Consider the following 21,912-nt stretch of genomic DNA (forward strand, 5'->3'; position numbering starts at 1 on the left):
TTTTAGACCTCTTACCCATTTTTAAATTATTGAGGTACTAAGTCTTCTCTCACACAGTGTCAAACCAAAGTTGTTAATAGAATACCCTGTATATAATTTAAAAAGTGAATTCTCTATTTTTTTTATTACAATAACTAAGTTATCAGGGATAAAATGTGATCATAATTTTTAAAACTTATGAGCAGTTGTGTTATTAAAACGTTTGTATACTTAAATACTTGTACATAAAACATTTGTTTAATTGTATGTGATAATTACTTTTATTAACAATTTTTTATAGGTATTGTTATTTTACAATAAGTTCTATTTAGCCGAGTCGGTTAGTGTTATCTCTTCCTAGATATATCACAGAAGTTAACAACACCAATATTTTTTATTTAAACTTTATAGAAAATGAAACTTTTTCTTAAATAAAATTAAATAAAAATAAAAACTTTTATTTAATTAAAAATTAGATATCTACGCTACTGTTCAATAAAGTAGTGACCACTCTGACATTGTTGCCATTTTCTAGTATTTTACCCGTTCTGGTTCCTATAAATTTTCTCACGAAATTACGTGTCGACTATAGTTTAGTGAATTTGAGCTTAGTATATAGGTTGATTAATACTATGTGGTCAGACAAAAACACATAGACTATGAATTAGTTAGACAAAGATAGAAGAACGTAATTATGTCAAAACAGCTGAGTTAAGCAAAAACATATCCGAGTGGATCCAAAAATCCATTGGATCAAATCACAACCCAGTAGAGACCAAAATTAGGCTCAAAATGAAAATTATAAAATGAAGAACAACAGATGCACAAATTGATACAAATACATAATTTAAGAAATCCACTAATACGACAATGCCTGGTGTAATGAGTTAACGTTAACTTTCGAAAATAATTGATATTTTCAATAGAAATGAAAACTAAATATTAATTAAAATTACGGTTACAAATGTCAACTATGGAAAAAAATATTTCGGTTTGGCAGTGCTGGTATGTTTTTATAATGTATATGTTGTATGCTTCAAATATAAAGAGAGATAGCTTTAGAAAAGTACATTTTGTTTATATTATTTTATAAACGCTGCAATTTTTAATTTATATAAAACAAGTACTATAGTAGAAACACTCAATTTAGAAGAGTGATATCATAGTTTAAACGCCGAATATCCTCAAATTTAAATGTACACAGCGGCCCTCGAAAACTGCCTGTTTTCTCGATTGCAATTTGCGTTTCCTCATAAGAAATTACAGAATATATAAAGTAGTATATTTATTTGTGCTTCTCTATAGTAGACTTGACCAGAAGTTGTCGTACAGTGTAGCCAATTCTTGTTCACAAGTAGTAATTATGGTCATACAAAACCTGTATTCTTCCACGCAGCGATTATTACTGCCATAAAAATACAAAAAAACCTGATTTTTTCAATAGTAAAAATTAAGCACAAAATTGTAATGAAATAAATTTTATTTATATGTTCCGTTTCGTTACATATTTAAATTTATAAAATAAAAATCGATATTTTAAAGCAATATTTTTCAATCGTTTGGCAACTTTGGAATTAGCGACGGAACTCCGTTTCAATTCAGATCCACAGAAACCCGTAAAACTACTTTTTGTCGAGCGAGTGCCCATCAACAATAGTTCATTACATTGGCGTTTCGGAGGGTAGGGTATTTTATGCGATAAGTTTGTGTTATTGATAAAACTTGTTATTGATAATACGAGTGTTATAGTTTGTCGTTTTATAGTAAATTTTTAGTTATATTCTGTGATTATTTGGTTTGAGTTTTATTGGAGTTGGACGAAAAACCGAGTTGTTCCAAGAGAAGACTGCAAAATTCTGATGTTGATTCCAAAAATGAAATGCCGCAAAAGAGACGGAAAATGTTAACGTCCGAAGAGAAGGTAATAATACGAAACGTTTATGAAGGAATTGTCGGCAGAAAAATGGAATTAAATGTTAGCCAAGCGGTCGACATTTGTAGCAGTTTAACAAAAGTATCCGTTAGCTGTATTTATCGTGTACTTAAAAATACATCGGAAACTAAAAAGCAAGAAAAAGGTAAAACTAGAGGTAGGAAAAGCATTGTTTTGGATGACGAGACAAGGAATATTATACGTCGAAAAATTCATTCATTTTATTTTCGGAGTGAAATTCCAACACTGAAAAATATTTCTCAAGAGCTCGAAAACGATGACTCCTTACCCAAGATATCTCGTAGAGTCTTAACCAGGACCATGCGTGAAATGAACTTTCGATATGTAAAACTCAACAGAAAAAGTATGCTATTAGAAAAAAATAAAATTATTGTGCGGAGAAGAAAATATTTAGAAGAAATACGCAAAATTCGCAGCACTGGACGCAAAATATGTTATTTGGATGAAACCTGGATTAACCAAGGTTGGAAAAGGTCATACAGTTGGAAAAGTTTGGCAAGATTTAAATGTCAAAAGTAAACGTGAAGCATTTATAGAAGGCTGATATACAGGATTAAAAGCTCCATCAGGAAAGGGACGGCGTTTAATCGTCACCCATATAGGAAGTGATACAGGGTTTCTTGATGATGGTTTTCTTCAATTTGAGTCGAAAAAAACAGGTGATTATTAAAGAAATTGAAAGAGGGGATTCAAGAATGGCTTACAGAAAAGGGGATTGCATACGAAGAATCAATGCTCAAAATTTAGCTACTTGACATTGCACGGTTAAGGAAAATTGAATATCTTAAATATGCTGTAGATGAAACTGCAAAAGATTATGGTGTCAAAGTTCTGCGTCTACCACCTTATCATTGCGAACTTAATCCCATTGAACTTATCTGGGAGCAAGTGAAAGGAGAAGTAGCACGCAATAACAAAACGTTCAAATTAAACGAAATTAAGAAACTTTTGATTCAAGCAATCCTTCATGTAACTCCAGAGAAATGGGCTAAATGTATAGGCCACATAATTAAAGAAGAACATCGTATGTGGGAACTTGACACTCATATCAAAGTTTTACTAGAGCCAATTATAATTACACCAGGTGGTGAAGATAATTTCAGCGATAGCAGCACTGCATCTTCAGGTTTAGACAGCGAATAATATTTTCTAATAGTTTAATAAGAACATCAGCATAAAAAAAACCAAAAACAAAAAAAAAACGAGAAGAACATAGTAAGTGTGTATAGTGTTTATGTTTAAATACATCAAACATTATTTTTATTTTGTTTTTATAGAATTTTATTTTGTTTTATAGGATTTTATTTTGTTTTGTTTTATACTGTTTAAGTGTTTTGTTCATTTTATTTAATAAGACAATATGGCTCTTGGCGAACACCCATTTAAAAAAAGTATCGCGCCACAAGACATACCTCTGGGGTGGTGTGGAAACTGTCTTAAAATTTGTTTTAAAAAAATTTCATTGTGTAACTCTTTAAGGACGGGTCACGTCAAAAGACGTTTTAGCGTAACTTCCGCGACAGCCGGTTGGTATCAGTAAACTTTCTGCAAAATTACTTCTTTTTTATAGCTTTTTGTTTGTGGCATTCTGTATTTTTAGGGGAATGTAGGGAATGAGCCACAAAATATTTATTCATATGTTTATTTATTGACGTTTCGATCTCTATATCCAGAGACCGTTTTCAATTATACAAATGATAGTACTATTTATTTTCTATGGCTTTTCGCTTGTCGTTCTGTATTTTTAGAAATAATGTTGGGAATAAGCCACAATATATTTATTCAAATGTTTAATTTACGGACGTTTCGATCTCTATAAAGAGACCGTTTTCAAACATACAAATGACAGATATATTTATTTTTCTATAGCTGCTTGTTTGTGGCATTCTGTATTTTTAGGGAGAAGGTTGGACATAAGCCACAATATATCTATTTACATGTTTAATACATTGACGTTTCGATCTCTATTCCGTTTTTAAAGATAGAAAAAAAAAAGAAAATAAACAATATAAGATTATAAAAATATCTAATAATAAACAAATAAAATAAATATAACTATCATTTATATCTTTGAAAGCGGTCTTTGGATATAGAGATCGAAACGTCAGTAAAAACTTGTAAATAAATATATTGTAGCCTATTTCGAACATTAATATTTGAAAAATAAAATATAATTAACGTTAAAATAAAAGTAAGTGTACGTCACTGGATTTCCAAACGGCTTTCCGCATTTCTGGGCCTTTAAACGATGACTCACTCTCTCAAATAGTGAAATTATACTTTAGTAAATGTTTGTTTCTTTCGAGATTAATTTCACTTAATTATTAGAAATTTTTTTTAGCAAGTGCCCTTTGCCGCAATAAATAAAATAAAAAAAAATGTACTTTTTAAAAGTTTTCTCCTTTTTTTTATGTGAAACATACATACACCATCCCAACAGTGTCAAACCGAAATATTTTGTTCCATGGTTGACATTTGCGTATTCAGCTTGAACTTTCGTTAAAGTGAACCAAAATTACATTTAAATATAAAGATTATGAGTTAGATTAAATATTTTACAGATAATAAAATTTTTAATAAAATATTATTAAGAATAATATAAAGAAATAAAGTCTGGAAAAATTTGGCACATAGCGGAACAAAAATCAAATATAGTAATATGTAGGTACAGGGTTTCTCATTATATTTTGATCCCCTCAATTTTCCTTAATTTCGGGAATACAAAAAAGTTTCAAATAAAAGTTGTATTATTTTATCTGTACCGACCAACAATGTAGCAACAGACCAAATTTTGTATACAGTGCCCAATAAAATACATCTTCAATATTTCAAATGGGACACCCTGTATTTTTTTTATAGTTTTGAGTAGCCCTGCATTTCCTGATTACAAATATATAACTTAGTGTAGCATTAGTTGATGAAGATAATATTGATGTCTGGGTAGACCTTTTTAACTCCATATACAAGACGGGACACATACCCAAAGAATGGCTTCTCTCAACTTTTGTAACGATTCCAAAAATCACACATGCTAAAGATTGCAATGACTATCGGACAATTGCAAATCTTTCTTAAAATCATACATAACAGAATCCACATGAAATTAGAACAAGAAATAAGTGATTCACAGATGGGTTTTAGAAAGGGTCTAGAAACTAGAGCAGCGGAGTCAATGTTCTGACACAACGATGTCTGGATATGAATCAGGACATATATGCTTGCTTCATAGATTTTAAAAAAGCTTTTGACAGGGTTCAACAAGTATTCTTAAGACCAAAAACATAGATAGTAGAGATCTACAAATTATATCGAATCTGTATCAAAATCAGAAAGCAAGAATAAGAGTCGAAGGAGAACTGACAGAGGAAGTAAGTATACTTAGAGAAGTTCGACAAGGGTGCATACTTTCACCACTCTTATTCAACGTCTACAGTGAAGTGATATTTCAGGAAGCTTTATTGGATATTGTGGAAGGTATTTTGGTCAACGGAAATAGCATTAATAATATTAGATATGCGGACGATATGGTCATATTTGCAAGTGATATGGAAGATCTACAGTACACAATACAACATGTATACAATGCATGTAAAAGGTACGGACTGCAAATGAATCTCAAGAAAACGAAATCAATGATATTCTCAAAAAAACCACAAAATGTAGATAACCTGATCATGAATAATACAAGTATAAATATTTAGGAACGTAGCTAACCGAAGATGGAGATCAAACAAAAGAAATCAGGTGAAAATAAAAAGAATGAACCTTTCTTCGAATTACACTTTTAACATTTTCATTAATTTCCAGTGGTCGTCTCCCTGATTTTACAACTGGATTCGTGATGACCCCTTCCTTGTCCTCCTTTCGTAAATTATAAATTGACCTCTTGGAGCATTCACCTAGATTTCCAGGGTATCATCATTCAATCTTCGCTTATCCACTGCTGGACATAGATCTCCCTCATAATTTTCCATCTATTTCGATCTTGTGCCTCTTGCATCCAATTCCCATGACAACGTCTTAGATCGTCAGTCCAACGTGTTGGTGGACGACCTCTGCTTCGGTAGGCATCATCTCTTGGTCTCCATTCCAGTATCCGCTTTGTCCATCTATTATCTGTCATTCGAGCCACGTGACCTGCCCAGTTCAATTTTAGTGTTGCTACTCTCTCTACTGCATCAGCCACTCCTGTTCTTTGTCGTAGCTGGCGATTTGGGATCTTGTCTCGTAGTGAAACGCCCAACATAGCACGCTCCATCGCCCTTTGACACACACGGATCTTTTGAACTGTTCTCCTTGTCATGGTCAACGTTTCCGCACCGTAAGTTAACACTGGCAAAACACACTGATTAAACGTTTTTCTTTTAAGGCATATTGGTATATCAGACGATTTGAAAATATGGTTCAGCTTGCCGAAGGCTGCCCAAGTCAGTCTTATACGACGGAGAAGCTCAACGGTTTGGTTATCTTTTCCTATGCGAATCTCATGACCTAGGTATTTATAGGCCATTACCTGGTCTATGGATCTTGTTCCTACGCATATATCTTCGCTGACTACAAGATTTGTCATCATCTGGGCTTTAGATATATTTATTTTCAATCCCTCTTCTAGCGAGGAAAGGTAGAGCTGATTTAAAAATTCTTTGGCCTCATCTATCCTATCAGCTATTAGTACAATATCATCTGCAAACCTTAGATGGCTAAGCTTTTCTCCGTTTATGTTTATGCCCTTGTCGGTCAGTTTTGCCCTTTTACATATATATTCCAAAAGCGTAGTGAACAGTTTCGGCGATATGGTGTCCCCCTGGCGTACTCCACGTTGTATCGGGAATTTCTGGGTTTGACGATCACCCACTCTAACACTGGCTGTTGCGTTTTGGTATATGTGTTTAATTATATTTATATACCGATAGTCAATTCGGCATTCTGTCAAGGCTTCCAACATTTTTTGTTGATTTACGGTGTCGAATGCCTTTTCATAGTCGACAAATATTAAAGCTAGTGGTTTATTATATTCAGTGCATTTTTCTATAAGATTTTTTATTACCAGTAGGTGATCGTTTGTTCCATAGCCTTTTCTAAAACCCGCCTGTTCTATGGGCTGATAAAATTCCAATTTATTTTCTAGTCGTTTCGTAATTATTTTTGTAAATAGTTTATAAATATGTGAAAGTAGACTTATGGGCCTGTAATTCCTGAGGTCGGTAGCATCCCCTTTTTTATGAAGTATGATAATTTCTGCGTTATACCACTGGGTTGGTGTTATTGCTTCCTGCAAACATCTAGTGAATAGTTTGGCAAGGACCTGCCATAATCTTTTTCCAGCCACTTTTAAGGCATCTGCCACTATTTCATCGCCTCCGGGGGACTTATTGTTTTTCATTTCTTGCACTGACCTTCGAACTTCATTGGGTGTTACGTCCGGTAAAATTTCAGATCCCTGATTGATTATCTTTGGTAATGATCCACTCCGGTTACATTGCTGTTCTTTGTATAGTTGTCTATAAAAACTCTCTATCGTGTTCATAATTTGAACTCTATCCTCAATGATTTGCCCCTGTTCATTTCTTAATTTGTGGACGTTTTTTCTTCCAATGGACATGCTCTGTCTGAGTACTTTCAAGCTTTTGTTTTCTTTCCAGGGTATGGCAAGACAGAAATGTTAAAAGCAACCGCCATCTTTGTTGGAGGGATTGTCCACAGGCATTAAAGCACCGTTGGGAAAAGGAAGAAGGCTTGTATTTACCCACATTGGAAGTTCTGAGGGTTTTCTTAAAGATGGGTTGCTCCTATTTGAATAAAAAAAAAACGGGCAACTACCACGAGGACATGAACGTCGATATGTTTGAAGAATATTTTGAAAAAATGCTAAAATCTATACTAGAAGGTTCGATTATCGTTATGGACAATGCCAAATATCATTCACGGCAAACCGAACAGTTTCCTACAACAGCGTGGAAGAAAGACAATATTAGACGAGTTAATTAATAAATCTCCTTTGGAGATGACCTAAAATTGGAGCTTTTGCAAATAGCTAGGCAACACATACCTTCACACACATCAAGAATGCATGTCGTAGACGAAATGGCCAAAAAACTTATCACTCAGATTGCCGCCTTATCACTGTATATTAAATCCTATAGAGTTGATTTGGGCCCAAGTAAAAGGTGACGGTGCAAGAAATAACACCACTTACAGTTTTTTTGTTGTCTGAAAAAACTATCTTTTTCACCAGTTCCTCTCCTAATAAGTGGTGTAGTACCAATAAGTGCCCACTTTTAAATTTAATGTCTATTTTGTCTTTTTAATTGTGTTCTGTTTGTCCCTAAGGGCCGGTTTCACCAACGACAAATAGCAGTCTATTCAATGAATAAAGTTATTCGACCAATAAAACTGACATATCTACGTTTCATCAACGTCAAATAAGACTTATTCTATGAAAAAACTCCAAATAAGTTATTAGTCCAATATCGGCCAAATAAATATTTATTCTTCGAATAAGTTGACAGCTAACCTCACTTTAAATATCAATAATAAATATTAACATTTAAACCAACTATAAGAAAATAGAAAACATAAATAAAATGTAGATAATGTAGAAAAAATGTCTATATTCACTGATAATTGATAATAGGGCATGAGATATATTCTTAGACTCAAAGGACAGTGGCCCAAAAATTAACAAAACAAATGTACTGGCTGATTATTCAGTAGAATAAAAGCCAAAAAGAAGAAGAAGAAGAAATCAATAATAAAGAAAATTCATTAGTTTAACTTGAAATTATCAACAATGTGTTGCAGGTAAACGTAATTATATCACACAATTTGAATTTTGTATACATATATATATATATATATATATATATATATATATATATATATATATATATATATATATATGTATTTTAGATTATTATCTTCATCATCATCATCCTCTGATGACGGAAATGAGCAGCGAAGGAGAAGACCACGCTTGCAGCTGCAAAGAAGAAACCCTTTTGCTGAATTTGATGATGTGAACTTTAAAACTAGGTTTAGATTATCAAAGTTCTCCGTTTCTTTCTTTAAATAATTTTTGCTCCTCTCGCGTTTTTTGTCCATTTTCACAAGTTTCAGATTCACAATAATTTACAACCACAACAAACAGATTTTTTTTATATAAATTATGTATTGACATTGACAATTATTATTATTTTGACAAATTAATCAACCAATATCAAATATTATAGGTTATGTATATGATTACAGTGAATGCGATGCGCTTGGCCAAGCACCTAAGAGGTGGAGGCCGAGAGAGGTGTCAACGAGTACAGTCTGTGGAAAATCCATCGAGTTAGGGAAAATCATTATACTTTGAACTTATTCGGCGAATAACTAACTGTGGATTACAAATAGTTATTGAAACGGAATAAAATTTATTCTACTAATAAATTTTATTCGATGATTAACTATTCAGTGATTTATTTGTTGTTGGTGAAACCGGCCCTAAGTGTCTTTGATTGTCCTTAATTGTTTTAATTTTAATATTTTTAATATATTTGACATCACAATTTTCTACCAAAACAGAAACCAAATTCAATTTATCAAAAATTTGATAATTACAAGTTAAAGCAATTGCAGACCCACAAAATTATACATATGACTTCATTCATTGTCATACAACGGTCCTTTTATAAAAAATTCAATAAATTAACACACATTTCTAAAATATATCTAAAAATATATCTGGAATAAAAGTAAATAACTTTTAATAATTTAAATAATATAAAACATCACTTTCATTTAACAAACAATTACATAATACCTACTTCCTATTTCATTTGTTAATATATCTCCCCTCAAGAACTTCCCCGTAAATTTCAAAACAGTTACAATAAAACCGATGATTACCCATCACCAGCAATCCAGGATAGTTTGAACTATGTTTTCCAAATCATTAATTAATAATTCTTGTACCGGCATCATTTAATTTACCTGGTACCGTTAGACCTGAAGATGCTTAGCAAAGTGTAGAAAGCGAAACCGGTCGTTTTGGTGATAAAATTAAATTGATTGTGAGTAAGTCTTATTTTATTTCTTTTTTGTCCATTTGAAATGGACTCACAAAATCACAAAACTGACATTTATGTATTACTCAAATAGCAAATAACATTCTTTAATTAATTATATATATAATATATAAAATTTGCTAAAAATCTAAAAAGTGATACTTCTTCTTCATATGTAACTTTTACAAATGCTGTGAAACCCATCTGCACGCCCATGTACGTTTTACCCTTGTACATAAACCCATTATAAGCTCATTATCTATAGACTTTTTAAAACCCTTATTACTGTGATGTCTAATAAATACTGGTTTTCAAACGAAAATTGCACATTCCTTTACTGCACGAACATCTGAAATGAACTATACGTCTTTACTTTTTGTTATATGAAAAACCATTTTTAGTTAATTTTCCTTAAAAAAAATTCAATTACAAATTTAACTTCATTACCAAACTTTACATTAACAATATCAATTCAGAAATGTTATATCATTTACTAAAAATATATAATTGATAAATATCATCAGTTAATTAAAAGCCAAATTTACAGCCTCTTTAATTGCTATGGTTTTCTAGTTTATGTCCTTTTGCAATATTATCCGTAAGATCATGGACGCAAACATTTTTGGTAATATTGAAATTTTAAACAACTTTAAATCCAACTTCGGTAAATTTTTATTCGTCCACTGAGGCTTAATTTTCTGCTCTTAGTTTAAAGCACTTCATATTCGCTTTACACCACAAAACAGACTTTCTCACGTACTTTGAAACTAATAACCGTAAATAAACATTTCCTTTGTGCAATCCTTACATCTCTAACCGAGCTTGGAGCGTATGATAGCAAAGGTGGAATGTTATTGCTGAAAGTTAAACTGCACATGTTTTGTTTCCCTAAAGGAGTTCTTTATCTAATGAAATATGTTAGCCAACTATTTTATGTTTAGATAATATATATATATATATATATATATATATATATATATATATATATATATATATATATATATATATATATATATATATATATATAATTAGTATTTCTTGGGTTTAAGTTCAATAAGTATATAATAATAAATTTGGAACTAGATTTTATTGTGCCATTGAAATCAACGTTTTGGCAGGTATCCCTTTCCTTTGTCAAGATTCTAAAATGTACAAAATTAACAAAAATTTATTGTAAAATATATAAAAAATTTTACCAAAACGTAAAGCGAGACAACTGACAGTAATGAATTGACAGAGATAAAAATTGATATCTTATCTCATGGTTTACTGTCATTAATATATAATTATTTTTACATGGGCATGTTTTTGAAAAAGGTAAAGTGGAGATATAACTTTTTATGGTGTTATATTTATTATATTTTAAATCAGATTGAAATATATTTTATTTAGGTTATGTGTGTCTTTTTTATCATTTATTGCGTTAGTGTTTTTTTTATTTCTATTGATTCGTAGAGTGCAACAAATTTAAGTTTGGGAATGTGATGTAGTGTTTAGCGCAGATGAGCGAACTGTTTCTACCAGTGGCGGGCGGAAACAGGTAGATTTAAAATAATTTTTCATAAGTATATTCAATTAAAATGAAGAATGAATTTGTTAATATTTATTTTCATGGTTTTTAATCATTATGAAGTTGATAGTCAGTTGCACTCGATTAAATAATGAGTAAAATATTAGTACTTTAATAAATAACAAATTTCTCAATACATGCAATTTATTAGCATTACCACGAAGGAAGAGTTTCAACATTACAAAAAAAATAAGAAAGTAGTTTATTTTAACTGATTAAATAATATATTTATTTATCTAAACAAGAATATCTTAGTTATGATTCCTCGCATGATTTTAAGATCTCTATTCCTGAATTTAAATCTAAATTATTCATTATAACTACCAATATACTAAACACTAATCTAAAAAAATTAATAAAATATCCAACACGATCAAATCAACAAGTCAAACACTCTCTGCGATACGTATTTCTCAAATTACGACACTGGCAACAGCACAATCGTCGTCTCCATGGTAACATTAGTAAACACGATTCATTGCGCATCGTCGAGTTATGAGTCATATTCCCAAAGTTATGGTGCACTATATATCACTCTCTTTTTTGTTTTGTTTTGTCCTGTTTTTAAAATTTTAATGTTTTCGAAGTCAAATTTATGCTTCTTCTTATTCTCATGTTTTATGTGCGCAGCGATGTTGTTCTTGTCATATTTCTAAGAACAAATTCTGGATTGAAGCAGTTGATTGGTTTGCCCAATATAGACATCTCCACAGTTAGTACATAGTTCTCGTAAACATCATGTGATTTTTTGAGTTTTAGAGTTTTTGTTTTTAGTTTGGTGAAATATTTATTTAAAAGGTTGTTGCCTTTATGGCTTTTATATATGGAAGAGTTGTATACGTAGTCTTGATACTGTATTGTACTGTACTTGTTAGTTTTATTGTTATTGGTATTGTTGTAAAATTTATTTAATCTTGATTTGAAAATAGTTTAGATTATATATTCGGGATATGCATTATTTGGGAGGGCATGTTCTGCTTTTTTTTGTTGCAGTTTAGTTTTTGTAAAATAACAGATCTCGAATACAGACTAACCATACATTTTAGAATCTTGACATAAGTAAGGGTTACTTGCCGAAATATTGATTTCCCATCCGTGGCTTTAATTTGTCAATAAAGTTTGTCACGTGTATGTACATACTAACTCGTGGTCTGTGGAAAGATAAGCTAAGAAACTCCTTGATGAATACATACCTATAAAACTTATGGGTGACTGTTGAATATGGATGCATTTGCAAAAAGGCTTTGATCAATCTGTGAAAGTTCAAATCAGAGCTACAGCTTATCGCTTAATATCGCTTGGGATCACGTTTAGTGGTTTTTTACCATGAAACGATCAGATTCAGAAAACTTTGGAGCAGCATGTCTGGCACGTTTATCAGTATAAACGTTTCACCTAACTTTTTGTTCTTGAGAATCACGCACAATCTTTTATCATTAATAGCAAAAGTATCTTGAAAGATTGTCTTACATACCCGGACAAATTTTCCATTTCCGTTAAGAAGTGAATAGTATATTGTTGCTTGACGTCGGTTGCCTTCCTCATCCTCATACAAACTATGTCGTCTTCTTTAAAGACCGTAAATACTTATTAGCCCTATTAGAAAAGTGCCCTGTCTTTTAGCATGTTCTTGTCAGAACTTTTCAAAAAGAGAACGTCTCCTTTCGTACGTAATATCTTTACAATTCAACTTGCATTTGCATGCGATCTGCAAAAAATACGCAAGGTTATAATGGAAAAGCATTTCAGTGTATTTCAGACCTGTTCATTGGGATATTGGGATCTAGTTGCCCGCACAACACGCAAGCTAGAAGAAATATATACCACCTTGTCAAACGCCTCAAAAAATATGGGCCTGCAAGTAAATGAAAATAAAACTAAGATAATGGCATCAACACCCAACAATAGAGCCAGAAACATCGGCCACCAATTCACGGTTGATAATTCTACCTTTGAAGTGGTGGACAAATTCACATACTTAGGCTCCCTGATCACCAAGGAGAACGTCATGACGGAAGAAATCAAGCGAAGAATAATCCTAGCAAACAAATGCTATTTTGGACTGAGTAGACATATGAGAAGCAGAAACTTAAGCCAAAAAACAAAAATAACCATATACAAAACCCTTATACAACCAGTGTTGACATATGGGTCGGAGACATGGACCATTTCCAAGGCAGATGAAAATCTCCTGCTTATATTTGAACGAAGGATCCTGAGAAGAATATCTGGTGGCATCTGTGAAAATGGTGTTTGGAGAAGGAGGTACAACTACGAGATATATCACAGATATAAACATATATTTGGTGGTAAAGACGTAGTATCGTTTATAAAAATAGGAAGACTAAGATGGGCAGGACATCTGGCAAGATCACAGCAGAACAACCCTCCTAGAAGAATCCTTATGTCACAACCTGTGGGAAGTAGAAGTAGGGGTAGACCAAAACTCAGATGGAGGGATGGTGTAGATGAGGATGGTAGACAAATAGGCGCAGAAAACTGGCAACAGTTGGCAATGGATAGAACTGACTGGCGTAATAGACTTGGGAAGGTCGAGGCTCTTTTATAGGACTGTAGCACCAATGATGATGATGTTCATTGGGATATTTGTATGTTCGTTGGGGAGATTGTATGTTTGTATGACGCTCCAATTGATTTTAAGCAATTCTGATTACTGCCAAATAAACCACTGCCCTTAGGTATTTTTGTTCGTCTGATTTCCTTCCATTTTAATACACTACAGTCAACGATTATTATTCACAACAAAAGCACACAGCTGACATATGCAGATGTCTAGAAGTAGCGACATCTTAACCGTTGGATTTACGATCTTTCTAAAGAAAATGGTGCAGTACATACAGCCACCGACCAATTTTAATACTGGCACTAAGTCAGCCTTAACCTTAGAACATTTCTACGTCAATAACTCAATTTTGAAAAAAAAAAAATGACACCCTTTTTAATTTCCACTCTTCAATTAGACGTAATCAGGATTTGAACCTGCTACCTTTCGCATCCAATGATCCAGAGCCAAATAAAACTATGCTGTAAATCTATATACGTGCACTGCATACCTTAGTCGTTGGAATTTACTCTCCTGGGCAATATCATTACCTTTAAATTGTTTGAATCTGAGTTTGTCTTCATTTGCTTTAGTCATTGTCAATATTTCTCATCCATATGTTATTACAGGTCTGACAATGGATTTGTAGATCTTAACATTGTATGTTTGGTTTTTGGATTTTATAAGCTTAACCAGTGCTTAACCAAGGTTTGCTACCTAGATTTTGCTTATTTCTTCAGTGACATCATTATCACCCGTATTTACTGCTCCAAGATATTTAAAACGTTCCACTCTTTTGAAATTAGTTGACTGTGATATTTTGTACATCACAGTCAGACAGATGATTTTCTCAGTACAAGTCTTATTCCAGAGATGCAGAAACGTCAACTGCGACGTATACGCATGTTTGGTTGATTACGAGAAAGCGTTTGATCGAGTACAGCACGCCAAGATGATGCAAATACTACAAGAAACAGGCATTAACAACCAAGATCTGAAAATAATTAGAAGTCTCTACTGGAATCAGACAGCAAATCTCAGAGTTGAAGGTGAATACACTGACTATGTGAAAATTATGCGTGGAGTGAGGCAAGGCTGTATTTTGTCTCCTCTAATCTTCAATCTGTACTCTAAAAGAATATTTATCGAAGCTTTGCACGAAACTGAAAAAGGTATTCTACTAAATGGTTACCGGCTAAACAACATCAGATAGGCAGATGACACCATAGTATTTGCGGACAACTTAGAAGACCTACAAGTTCTTATGAACAAAATCACGTATTACAGTCAACAATATGGACTCAATATAAACGTTAAGAAGATGAAGCTTATGATAATTAGCAAGAAAAGAAAAACAGAAGGTCAACTCCATGAGAGTTGTTGATGGACCAACAACCAAGAGATTAGAGCACGCATCGGAAAAGCTAGATCCACCTTTAATTACATGGGGGCCTTCTTCAAGAGTCACAACCTCTCTCTTGATACAAAAGTAAGAATGCTGCGATGCTACGTCTTCTCTGTCCTTTTTTATGGTGTTGAGTCGTGGACCTTGAACGAAAATATGTGCAGAAAACTGGAAGCATTTGAGATGTAGCTATATCGGAGAATGCTTAAGATCCCGTGGACTGACCGAGTCACAAATGAGGAGGTCCTCAGAAGAATGAATAAGAACCGAGAGGTACTGACCACCATCAAATCTCGAAAGTTACAGTTCTTAGGACATATTATGCGAAATGAATCCAGATATGCTCTCCTTCAAGCCATACTGCAAGGAAAAATATTTGGAAAACGAGGTCCAGGAAGAAGAAGAACATCTTGGTTAAAGAACCTCAGAATCTGGTTCAATACAACATTTGTGCAGCTTTTCGGCGCTGCTGCAGAAAAGATAAAGATTGCCATAATGATCGCCAACATTCTTAACGGATAGGCACATCAAGAAGAAGAAGATATTTTGTCCGATTATGTCCCTTAGGTCCGTTCTGTTTATGCATAGGTATGTCTTTAGTTTTCTCTTCATCAACTTTTAGGGCCAACTTTTTCTGTTGCTTCCTGCAACCTCATTGAAAATCTCTTTTACAGAGAAGATAGAGTTTCCCAACAGATTGATGTCATCTACGAATGTCATTAGTAGTTTGGTTGTTTTATTATCTGAAACGACTTTCTAGCACAATTAAAGAATTTGCTTAAATTGATTCATCAATAATTGAGGGTTTCATTTAATAAATATCTATAAAAAAAACATACTATAATTATTTAGCGCTGATAAAATGAGTGAATAGCGTCAGCAGTGTAATAAATTATATCAAGTCAGAGTTTAAAAATTTTATCAGTGTGTTACTCTTTGCCTTAACCACTTATTTTTCTTTCCAGTTGAATCAGACGACATCCACGGGCGAAGAACTGAACGGTTTTATCAAAAATTCACCAATATACGTAACTTCTTTGACCGCCACCGAAAATATAAACAACAACAGCACCGCAAACAAAGGACAGGGAGGAGGAAGCGTCTTAAGTACTACTACGGCCGTTGTGGCCGCCAACAAGGACGTAATCACCACCTCGAAACAATTACCCAATGGTAGAGGCGAACCTCTTGGAGGACTACCGACTATCGATCATTTAGAAAATTCAAATAAAGTGCCGAATGACGTAAGGGCTGATGTACAGGTAAAGAATAATTATTTTTATATGTAGGTATACAGAGCAGATTGAAAATCAAAACAAAACGCAAATAGTAAACTTTAATGTACTTACTTTAGGTATATTTAACTAACATATTAAGGATTATGAGATTTATTAAGAAATTATGTAAGCACACTGTTCGTTCAAGCGTGTTCTTTCTCAATGATTACTATCAACATGTCGAAATACCAAAGTACATTTATAAAATAGTTTATAATGCTAGCAAATCAGTACAAATCACTTTAACAACAGGAAAATCCACATGTCCACATGTTTATATTAATAATACTCCCATTTCTATAAAACCAGTTGTCAAATCCTTTAGATTGCATCTGGATGAAAAACTTACATGGACAACACACCCGGAAACAACTAGATCTTAAACTAAAGAAGATAAACTGGCTATTTAACAAAAGGTCTCAGTTATCTCTTGAAAATTAACTGCTTCTGTACAAAGCTATACTTATACCAGTTAGGGCATATGGAACAGAACTATGGGGCTGTAGTAAACTTTCAAATACGAAGATATTTCAATCATTGCAATCCAAAATACTCCGTACGATAAGTAAAGCTCCATGGTATGTATCTAACCAAACACTTCACAATGATCTGGACATCCTATTACTTATGGACATAATAAAGAATCATCATCATCATCATCAGTGGCATTACAGCTCGTTATGAGCCAAAGACTTCTTCAGAACAATCTTCCATTCGCCCCTGTCTCTGGCAACTCTTCTCCATTTTTTAACTCCGATGGATTTTAGATCATCCTCTATCTTATCTTGATACCTAAGTTTTGGTCTTCCTCTGGCTCGTCTTCCCACTGGTCCTCTTCGGTAGAAAATTTTTCTGATCGTTGCATCTTCATCTTGCCTAATTACATGTCTTATCCATCGAAGGCGTGCTAATTTAATACATTTTACAACGTCAGGTTCCCCAAAATCAGGATCTGATCACCATTTGCTTAAAGCGTCACTACTATTTACATTTAAAGGAAGCCAACGACAAAATGAAAACGAAAGTTCAATGATACTGCAAGACATTTCAACAAAGAGATATAATCTACAAGGTTTTGAAAATGAGTCTACCCAGTTTCTGTATCGAATGAGGTTGAATCTGAAATTGCACGATGTTTGTTACTCCTCACCAATTAATACGTACAACGAAATTATGAAAGCTCTTGACGAAGCTGCAATGGAAGCTATGGGATAAGTGGATAGCATAAAAAATAGAAATGAATGGTGGAATAAAGAAATAGAAGATCTTGTGGGGAAGAAGAAGAATATGTATAACAAATGGCTAGCAACAAAGGACCCTTACTATTGACAACAGTATAACAGCTTAAACAAAGAAGTAAAAAAAGAGGTAAATAAAGCCAAAAATGAGATGTGGAATAAAGCCTGCGATAACGTAGAAAATTTTATGGGTACAGCAAGAAGTAAAGAAGCCTGGAAAACAATTAGAGGTAGTAGAACAGATAGAAAAGAATGCAGTAGGTTAACTCTAATAGCCCCAGAATTATGGGTCAAATATTATGAACAAATGCTGGCAGAAGATCGAACATAATTCCAAGATATTGGCTACCAAAAATATGATATTTCCTACCGCGAAGAAACTGAAATAACACCAGAAGAAATTAAAAAACACGCCAACGCTATGAAAAATGGAAAGGCTCCAGGACCGGGAGGAGTACCCATTGAACTGATTAAATATGGCCCTGACAAACTATTTCAGCTATTGGCTTATACTTTTAATTTATTCTTGAGAGGAGAAGACTAACCCAGAATGGAAAACTGCATATATCAGCAATCTATACCAAAATAAAGGCGACAGAAAAGATTGTAAGAACTACGGAGGGCTTAGTGTAACTAACTCAATCTGTAGAGTCTACGGGAAGATAATTAAAAGCCGAATTGAAGATGGCTGGTAAGACGCTGAAGATCAGAGTGGCTTTCGTACTGGTTCTTCTTGTATAGACAATATGTTCTGCCTAAAACAAACAATAGAAAAGCGTTTGGAACATAATATGGAGACACACATGGTATTTATCGATCTTCAAAAAGCGTACGACAGTGTCCCATTAGCCAAGCTATGGCAGGTGCTAGAAGACAAGAATATTCCACCGATTTACATTAATGCTGTAAGGGAGTTGTACGATGATATGACGAGTGTAATAAAGATTGGACAAAAAGTGACAAAAAAGATAAAAGTGACCAAAGGACTTCGCCAAGGCTGCTGCATTGCACCTACACTCTTTAAGATTTATTTGGAGGGGGTTTTGGATATTTGGAAAAGAAAATGTGAACCTATGGGTGTTAAAATTGGAGACCATACACTGTACAGCTTGCATTTTGCTGATGACCAAGTAATACTTGCAGAAGATCAAGATGATATCCACTACATGTTACGAAAAATAGATGAAGAATATACTAAGTGGGGCTTATCAATTAATCCATCAAAAACAGAGTACGTAGTAGTGGGAGGTGAAGGAAAGCACTTAGAACTAGGAAGCAAACAAATTCAAAATACTGATAGCTATAAATATCTCAGTGTAAACATTAGAAACAATAGTCGGAATACAAAAGAAATAGCTACTAAAATTGGTCAAGGAAATTCAGCAATACGTCAACTGAATAGTATACTTTGGAACAACCACATCACCCGAAACACAAAAATTAGGGTATACAAAAGTATCATAGAAAGCATTGCTACATATGGTTCAGAGCTTTGGGTAATAAATAAAAATGACGCATCCAAAATAAAAGCAATGGAAATGAATTATTGGAGAAGATGTTGCCAACTCACTAGAAGAGATAGGGTAAGGAATACTGAAATCAGAGAGCGTATGGGCATAGATATTGACGTCCTGGAAACTATAGAATGCAAAAGGCTGAAATGGTATGGCCATGTAGAAAGGATGAATGATTAACGATGGCCAAAGAGAATGTTACAGTGGATCCCCACTAGCCGCAGGAAAAAGGGAAGACCAAGAAGATCGTGGAGACAAGAAGTAAAAGGTGCAATGGAAGATAGGGGTCTACACGTAGATGACTGGAACGATCGCAAGCGTTGGAAGCTAGGTTACGAGAAACGGCGGCAGCTGTAATAAACTCGTTATATATATATATATATATATATATATATATATATATATATATATATATATATATATATATATATATATATATATATATATATATATATAGGTTTCCCAAAACTTCTGTATAACTCAAAGTTGTAGCGCCTACGCCACAAACCCTGTTCTTGGACTCCTCCATATATTTTCCTTAGAATTTTTCTCTCGAAACGTTTAAGCAATTCTTTTTCGCTTTGTGTAAGTGACTACGTTTCTGACCCGTATGTTAACACTGGCCTTATTAGTGTTTTATATATGGTAACTTTAATTTTTCTGGGTAGTTTTGGGGCTATCTGTTTCCTCAAGCCATAATAGCACTTATTGGCAAGCACTATTCTTCTTTTAATTTCTTCGCTGACATTGTTATCTTAGTCAGCAGCGAGCCCAGGTAGACGAAGGTGTCCACACCTTCCAGTTCCAGATCATCAATTAATAGTCTAGGTATCTGGTTGCCTGATCTAGTACAATACATATATGTACTTGGTTTTCTGTGCGTTTATTTTTAATCCCATTCTCAGTGCAGACGCCCTTAGTGATCGAGATGCTTCGATCAGAGATTCTGTGGACCTCGCAATAATGTCTATATCATCTGCATATCCGACCACTTGTACAGATTTTTCAGAATCAGATAATAAAGAATCAATCAATAAAATATAAAAAGCGCACCACTGACCACAACAACGAACTGATAAATTATTTATTCACCCAACCACTTGCCGCAAGAAGATTGAAGGGAGTATGGCCAGAAGACCTACCGCAATAATACGTCGTCACTGGACGGTACCTAACTCACGTTAATTTACTAACAGACTATTTACTTATTACTCTCTGTATAGAGTAGATTGTAAACATGCAATATAACAATAAAAGAAATGGTATAAAACAAGACAAACATATTTAAAACGACATAGCAATATTAGGTTCCCGAAGTACCTTGTCCAAAATTGAATAGTGGAAGGAATTGAAGGAACCTGTTGTTGTCAAACTTTGTGTTTATTTGACCTGTCGTCTTTTTAAACATTTCAAAATTTTGCCCTTGAAAGAGCTAACTAACATCTAAATGAAGCCATCAGTTAAAATAAAAAAATCACCAAAAAATAAAATAAATGAATAATAGTGCTCTTATACAATTTTTTTTGTGTTTTTTGTTTTCTTTTCTCGTTTAGTTAATTAAGTTTAATGTTAAAGTATCGTAGAGTTTTTATAACGTCATAAAAAACCTACAAATTGTTTTTGTAAGTATGAACCCTGTTCGTCTTTTACTTATATTCTAAGATCATTTTGTATTTGTAGAGAACTGATGATGCTTTTAAAAAAGAATAAAAGCGAAACATATTCTATTAAATTAATGAAGTAGTTGACGACTTTCATTTGCCAATTATTGACTGATCAATCCTCTAGTCAACCAACAATTGAATATATATAATAAATATACTCTATGGAGAGGAGATCGAAAGGGTAAATCATTTCAAATACCTTGGCAGCTGGTTAAATGTAAATTGTGACTTTGATGAAGAGATAATAACCAGGATCGAAATATCACGTAAGGCTTTTATGACCTGGAAACCAGTTTTATGCAACAGAAACCTGTCGATGAATATTCGTAAGAACGTCCTGAAATGTTATGTGTGGTCCATCCTATTGTATGGTTGTGAGACATGGACGTAAAAACCACAATGCTAAACAAGTTAGAAGCATTCGAATTGTGGTGCTATAGACGAATCCTAAAGATATCGTGGGTTTCGCACACTTCCAATGAAGATGTTCTTCAAATGATCAATTCAGAACGTCTGCTTATAAACACCATAAAGAGGAGAAAAACAAAATACTTCGGCCATATAATTAGAGGACCTAAATACCATCTACTTTGCCTTATAATACAAGGAAAAGTGGAAGGAAAGAGATGGATTGGTCGAAAGAAACTTTCATGGCTGTGTAATATTAGACAATGGTGTGGTTCCACAGTAGAAGAATTAT

At 33.4% G+C, this 21,912-nt stretch overlaps 1 protein-coding gene across 3 annotated transcripts in view; it reads left to right on the top strand.

Annotated features, from left to right (window-relative positions):
- sdt (MAGUK p55 family member stardust) overlaps positions 1-21,912 on the top strand; it is a 419,055-nt gene that overhangs the window by 188,698 nt on the left and 208,445 nt on the right. For all 3 annotated transcript variants that reach the window (XM_072530396.1, XM_072530397.1, XM_072530398.1), the window contains one exon: positions 16,485-16,781. In XM_072530396.1, the coding sequence (XP_072386497.1) occupies positions 16,485-16,781 (297 nt within the window). The remainder of the gene's footprint in view (positions 1-16,484; positions 16,782-21,912) is intronic.

Source organism: Diabrotica undecimpunctata, chromosome 4 (assembly GCF_040954645.1).
Source record: "Diabrotica undecimpunctata isolate CICGRU chromosome 4, icDiaUnde3, whole genome shotgun sequence".
NCBI classification, from domain to species: Eukaryota; Metazoa; Arthropoda; class Insecta; order Coleoptera; family Chrysomelidae; genus Diabrotica; species Diabrotica undecimpunctata.